Source organism: Azolla caroliniana, unplaced genomic scaffold (assembly GCF_043228905.1).
Source record: "Azolla caroliniana isolate FFs.n. ecotype wild unplaced genomic scaffold, voAzoCaro1.0.p SCAF_3, whole genome shotgun sequence".
Taxonomy (NCBI): domain Eukaryota; kingdom Viridiplantae; phylum Streptophyta; class Polypodiopsida; order Salviniales; family Salviniaceae; genus Azolla; species Azolla caroliniana.
Window position 1 is genome coordinate 15,833,089 of NW_028230438.1, and position 6,912 is coordinate 15,840,000.

The window sequence follows — 6,912 nt, forward strand, 5'->3', positions numbered from 1 at the left end:
GCTAAACCTTAGATATTGGTGAAAGTGTGGGTGGGTGTCCATCCGTCCGTCCATCCGTCCGTCCGTCTTAATGGTCTAGTCTAATGTCCGCCCGGCCCCAGTGTGAAACCATAACACACACACACGCCCTTCTCTGCAGTCGGAGGATACCCATTTCTCTGTAGCTCTCTCTCTTTCTCTCTCTCTCTGTAGCTCTCTGCTTCTGACGCGCTGCTAAAACCCTAACCCTAATTCCTCTGCGTCTCAACGAAGCCCCTACCCATTCCCTTCCCTTTCTGCTTCGTCACAAACACACCCACCCTACCTAACCTTTGAATTAGCTAACTCTTTGCAGAGGACTCAATCCATCTTCACCTAAATCCATCCATACGCTTTCTCTGTGCCCCTCCCCAAGAAGCCTTTATCCCTCACCCCCCTCACCCCACCTCTTCCTCTCTGTTTCTTCTCCCCAAAGTTTGTCCAAGATGAGGATCATGATCAAAGGAGGTGTTTGGAAGAACACAGAGGATGAGATCCTGAAAGCCGCAGTGATGAAGTATGGGAAGAATCAGTGGGCTCGTATCTCGTCTCTTCTCGTTCGCAAATCTGCGAAACAGTGCAAAGCTCGATGGTACGAGTGGCTCGATCCTTCCATCAAGAAGGTCAGTAAAAAATCCAAATCCTCTCCATGCTTGCCCCTGCTCCTTCTCTTGCTGCGTTCTTGATTTTTTTTATTTTTTAAAATAAAATTATTTTCTCCCGTTAGTGCTATCCTTCTCTTGCTGCGAGTTTGTATCCTTTTGCGTTTGCTTCTCTTTGTTGGGTCCATCCTCCTACTATGTTCTTGGTCCATCCATGTGGGTATGAATGCTTTTGTTTTTGTCGGTTCCATCTATGTACAAGCTGTGTTGAGTTCATGTCAAGGGTTCTGTATAATTTTGCTTTTGTCTCTGGTTTTTTCTTCTCTTCGTTGTTTCTATCTATGTGTGCATGCATTGTTTTGCATTTTGATTTTTCCATCAATGTGTTTTTGACTATGCATTTTGCTTTTCTGTTCTGTGTTCGCCTTCCTTTCACTTTATGTTGCGTCCTATCTACTTGTGTATGCGTGTTTATTCGTTTGGTAATTGGTTCTTTCTTCCTGCATTATGTGTTGAATTTATTGATGCATGTATTTTGTTGTGCTTTTGTGTGCCGGATCCATCTAGGTGTTATGCTTTTGAATGTGCATTTTGCTTTTTAATATTCGTGCTTGTGCTGGAAATTTCTTCCTACACAATGTGCTGGATCCATATGTGTGTACATTGCTTTCTGCTTTTGTGTATTGGATCTGCCTTCCTACATTATGTGTATTCCGTTTTGGGCCTATTCCTTCATTTTGTGCTTTGTCCTTTGATTTTCTGTGTGGGCTCCATCCGCCTGCTCTCTTTTGTACACATATGAGTCCTGTCATTGTCTTTACAGACAGAATGGACCCGAGAGGAAGATGAGAAGCTTTTACATCTTGCAAAACTTATGCCCACACAATGGAGAACCATTGCACCAATTGTGGGACGCACACCGGCCCAATGTCTCGAAAGGTATGAGAAGTTGCTCGATGCTGCCTGTGCAAAGGATGAGAATTACGAGCCCTCGGATGATCCAAGGAAGCTTAGGCCTGGAGAAATTGATCCTAATCCAGAGTCAAAACCTGCACGTCCCGATCCTGTTGATATGGACGAGGATGAGAAAGAAATGTTGTCGGAAGCTAGAGCTAGATTGGCGAATACTAGAGGTAAGAAAGCAAAGAGGAAAGCAAGGGAGAAGCAACTTGAAGAGGCTAGAAGGCTTGCTTCTTTACAAAAACGGCGAGAACTTAAAGCTGCAGGTATTGATACTAGGCACCGGAGGAGGAAACAACGAGGCATCAACTATAATGCCGAAATCCCCTTTGAAAAAAGGCCACCGCCAGGGTTTTTTGACATTTCAAAAGAGGAAACAGTGATTGAACAGCCTCATTTTCCTACAACTATAGAAGAGTTAGAGGGAAAGAGGAGAGTTGATATTGAGGCTCAACTAAGGAAGCAAGATATTTCAAAGAACAAGATAGCTGAACGCCGAGATGCGCCCTCTATGGTTATGCAGATAAACAAGCTAAATGATCCCGAAGCTGTGAGAAAAAGGTCTAAGCTTATGCTTCCTCCTCCTCAGATCTCAGATCGAGAGTTAGAGGAGATAGCAAAGATGGGATATGCTAATGACTTACTATTGGAGAATGAAGAGCTTGGAGAAGGTAGCGGGGCTACAAAGATGTTATTAGCAAGTTATGGGCAGACCCCTCGAATAGGCATGACACCTCTACGTACTCCGACAAGGACTCCTGGTGGTAAAGGAGATGCTATTATGATGGAAGCTGAGAATCTTGCTCGGCTCAGACAAGTTCAAACTCCTTTGCTTGGAGGAGAGAATCCTGAGTTGCACCCATCAGATTTCTCGGGGGTTACCCCTAAGAAAAGGGAGATTCAGACCCCAAATCCAATTGCCACCCCAGGACAAACACCTTCAGGTGGTGGTGGGATGACTCCTTTAACAAAAATGACCCCTCGTAAGGATCTTTCCTTCTTTGCTACTCCAAAAGGTACACCGATAAGAGATGAGTTGCACATTAATGAGGGGCTAGAAACTCCATATGAGAGTGAAAAGGCGGAGAAAGCAAGGCAAGAGGAGATTCGAAGGAGCCTTAGAGCTGGTCTGGGAGATCTACCTGCACCTAAGAATGAGTATCAAATTGTGGTACCTGAATTGCCAGTTGAAGAACCAGATGCTTCAGATGTAGTTGAGGAAGATATGTCAGATAAACTTGCAAGAGAAAGAGCTGATGAGGCAGCAAAGCAAGCTGCGCTCCTTCTCAAGAGATCGAAAGTTCTTCAAAGAGAGCTTCCACGTCCTCCTCAACCATGTGTAGATTCATTGAAGAACTCCTTGAGGCTCAGTGAAGCTGAAGGTATTACTTTCATGGAGCAAGCAGATGAGTTGATAAAGAAAGAGATGGTCACGCTTTTGGAACATGACAATGCAAAGTACCCTCTCGAGGGGAAGAAGAAACCTAACAAGAATGCTGCAAATGGTAATACACATCCTGACGTTCCTGAACTGGATGATTTCTTGGATGAAGAGCTCCGAGAAGTAAGTTATGTTTACCCATATTTATTTGTTGAGTAGTTATTTTGACAACCATTATAATGTTTGTTCAAATTTATTTGCTAGAGAAATAATGTTGGTGTCTGAGGAGCATGTTGAAAGGTTTTTTCTCTTATATGTTATTCACCTCTCTGTTGCTAATCAGGCAGCTAATATAATTGAAGAGGAGTCTGCCTTCTTGCGATTGGCCATGGGGCATCAAGAAGCGACAGTTGATGATTACAGTGAGTCCAGGGATGCTCTTTTAGAGGATATGATGTACTTCCCATCTCGGCAAGTATATAATCTCGCAAGTGTTGCAAGTATGACCGATCGATTATCTGCCTTCCAAAGTGAATTTGATATTGTCAAGAAACACATGGAAGGTGAAACCAAGAAAGTAGCGAAAGTAGAGCAAAAACTGAAAGTCCTCATGCAAGGGTATCAGGTATTTTTCTCTCTTGTTTTAGGCCAACTGGAAAGCATGATTTACAAATGTACATTCCAAATGGTATATGTGAATCATAGTTCTGAGAAACAGGCCTATTCTGGTTGATAGAAACAGCCAACAGACATGGTTTTCCTAAATTTTTAGTGAACTTTTGTTATCTGCTTCACACTCTATTAAATGTAGCCTTATTCTTCACCTTTATTATTATTATTATTATCGTTATGCAATTTTGTATTTCTTTTAAAATTTTTCTGCTCCTATGACATGTGACTTTGGCGTTTTGTTAAATGTGTTTACTCACATATGTCGATACATATACACATAAATGTGTGCATATACATACACGTAGTAACCGATGTGTGTATATACATATCCATATCCATACATACTACAAGCCGTTAGTAAACCCCGATGATTAGGTTCAGCTGTCAGCTGTGCCTGTGTATATCAATCTCTTTTCTCTTCCTGCTGTGATGTGGCATGAAATGATGAGCCACAGAGATGATTTGCCAGCCAAGCCAGCCAACTGGGAAGCTATTACTTGCTTGCTTGCTGCCAACACATCGATATACATATACTTCCCAACACGTCGATATACATATACATTATATATACATAAACATAAATCTGTCTCTATATGCTATCTCCACCCGGTTCCATGTGACAATGAGACAAACTCTTAACACATTGACAGTTATTTGAAAAGTTTTTTGGGCCTTGATTCTCCATTCCTAAGGAGAATCTTTTGAGGTACGTGCCCACACACACAGATGTCAATGTTGATTATTCACATCTCTCTGGGGTCTTTTGTGTAAGTCTTGTAGGTTGCATTGCAACATGGTCTGTATATATGTACTAACTACAAATAGGATTTTTTAAGAGTTTGTGTCCCATGAACTTAGAAATAATCCTTCTATCTAGAAACTCATGCATCTTTTCTGCTATTTGCAGGTAAGGGCAGAGAGTTTGTGGGGGCAGATTGAGTCTGTATTCAAAGAGGTGGACACATTAGCAACGGAATTCGAGTCATTCCGTGCACTGCACATCCAGGAGCAATTTGCGGCACCCTCTCGTCTGGAGAGCCTACAAGCTTCCCTTAAGCAACAGAACGACTATGAAAGGAAATTGCAACTGAGGTATGAGAACTTGATTGTGGAGCGAGAGAACTGGAAGTCTCTTATACATGAGCAAGATATGGTTGTGGCACGTGCGGAGGAAGAGGCCCGGATGAAAGCAGAAGCAGAGGCACGTGCAGAGGAAGAGGCCCGGATGGAGGCAGAAGCAGAGGCACGTGCAGAGGAAGAGGCTCGGATGGAGGCAGAAGCAGAGGCACGTGCAGAGGAAGAGGTCCGGATGGAGGCTGAAGCAGAGGCCCATGCCAATTCTGCTCAAATGGAGGCAGTGATGGTGGCAGAAAACACACATCATCCGGAGGTTGCAGAAGCTGAGATGGCGATGGGCCAAACATCAATTGAAGAGGAGGCGAAGGAGACTGTTAATAATGATGTGATTAGTGCTGTAGCCTGTGACGTATTATCAGAGACTGCTATTGAGGCAATCACCAAGGAGGTTGCGAGTAATGCCACAAGTAGTGTTGCAATCTCTGAAGTAGTATCAGGGGCTAGTGATGGTGCTATTCTTGAAGAGGAGGTTTTGAGTAATGCCATGACTAATACTGCAATATCTGAGATGGTATCAGATGCTGGTGGTGGGGCGATAGTTGAACAGGAGTTTGCTAGTAATGCCACAACTAGTTTGACTACCTCTGAAATTTTATTGGAGGCTGGTGATGGTGTAATGGAGGAATCTGCAGCAGCTGCAGCTGACCTGATCTGCGCTATGCCATCGGAGGCTGCTGATGTGGTGGTTGCAGCTGATACTGTTGTAGAGGAATCAACTGGAATCATGATCTCTTCTAGTGTAGAACAATGAAAAAGGATGGTTTTGCTGTGGCACATATCTGGACATGTGGCTATGTGCATGTGAGAGAGAGAGAGAGAGAGAGAGAGAGAGAGAGAGAGAGAAGAGAGAAGAGAGATACAGAGAGGGAAAAGAATGAGAGAGGCAGTGTTTATTGGGTTGAGCTAAAAAATCTTTAATGGTTGCAATTTCTGGCATCTATGAATTTCCTCGAGCTTTGACAAAACTATAAAAGCTTCAAAGTTGATACCTAGCATTATGCGAAAGATAGTGGGATAAACAAGATGGTATATTGATTGGAAGGATCTATCTATGATCTGATTGTCTTCTCCGCTTGTTTATTGTTGGAATGGAAAAGTCTTAATCTTCCAACTCTCACCTTTTACATCTTTGTGCCTCATATTTTGTACATGATGTCAGCCATACGAAAGATGTTGCGGCTTCCGTTTACTGTTGAGATTTGTATGCTTATTGGTTAGGAAATTCTTTTGCTCTATAAATGGAGATGTTCTTGTTCAATATGCATATTGGTACAATATATGTAATTCTATTGTTTTGAAATTATTCTATGTATCATCTTGTTGTGTACATTGTGGACTGTAATAATGGAGAAGTAGGCAAATATGACTAGTTGGGGGCTTGATATTATTATCATGAGTGTATGTGAGGTTTTGGTATTATTGTATTTTGGTGTACTGGCGTCCCATTTCGGTACATTTATCCTATTGTGATAATAAATGATTTCTGTGCAATGTATGGCAACCACTCATTGCTAATAGGGTGGGTATCTTCTTTGAATGGATATTTTCAACATAAAAGTTTGAATACCTTTGCCCCACTCAAAATAAATTTATGGTCAACTGATGAAGAAATCGAAGGTGGAGTTTAGGCAATCGAAGGAGATGACTTGATGGTTCATGAAATTGCTAATTAGGTACTTAAGGATGATACAAGGAGATGGCCTTGTTTGATCATTGAGGTACTTGGTTTGGCCACTCACCCGACTCAATTTGCTCGAGTTCATTATGAAACACATGGGTCAGCTGAAAACAGTCCACCAAATCTGCAAAGGAAAGAGTGGCATCAAATTGCTCATGGACATGTCCAAACTGGCATGATGATAGCAAACTTGGTGCCAATAGGTGGAAAGGTGTGGAGTGGTGGGGTGCAAGTTGTTAAGGGGATTGAGGATGAGAGGAGGATTAGCCTAGTGAGGATAGATGAAGGCTTGTGATGGCCGCTCCTATGAGTCGTGATTGGTAGGATTGTCCCCATGAGTCGAATGTGGCCTTGATAGTTGGAGATCTTGTGCATATGCTTCGTTGAAAGACATATGCACGTATAGCATGATCATCATGTGATACATCTTAAGTAGTCATACATCTTTATCAAGCTCGTCAACC

The 6,912-nt window shown here is 42.5% G+C and overlaps 1 protein-coding gene across 1 annotated transcript; it reads left to right on the forward strand.

Moving 5' to 3' along the window:
* The first annotated feature begins 396 nt into the window (after positions 1 to 396).
* Positions 397 to 5,894, forward strand: CDC5 (cell division cycle 5). The gene is made up of 4 exons (XM_087316684.1): positions 397 to 641; positions 1,444 to 3,144; positions 3,305 to 3,586; positions 4,541 to 5,894. The coding sequence occupies exons 1-4, from the start codon at positions 465 to 467 to the stop codon at positions 5,519 to 5,521; spliced, it is 3,141 nt and encodes a 1,046-aa protein (XP_087172810.1). The 5' UTR covers positions 397 to 464; the 3' UTR covers positions 5,522 to 5,894.
* Positions 5,895 to 6,912: the final 1,018 nt, after the last annotated feature.

What these genes read in the sequence shown, in the direction of transcription:
- CDC5 (XM_087316684.1), top strand. Translation starts at nt 465, where the DNA reads ATGAGGATCATGATCAAAGGAGGTGTTTGGAAGAACACAGAGGATGAG. An exon ending in TGGATGAAGAGCTCCGAGAA is followed by an intron (nt 3,145 to 3,304) that starts GTAAGTTATGTT and finishes GTTGCTAATCAG; the next exon opens with GCAGCTAATATAATTGAAGA. An exon ending in TCCTCATGCAAGGGTATCAG is followed by an intron (nt 3,587 to 4,540) that starts GTATTTTTCTCT and finishes TGCTATTTGCAG; the next exon opens with GTAAGGGCAGAGAGTTTGTG.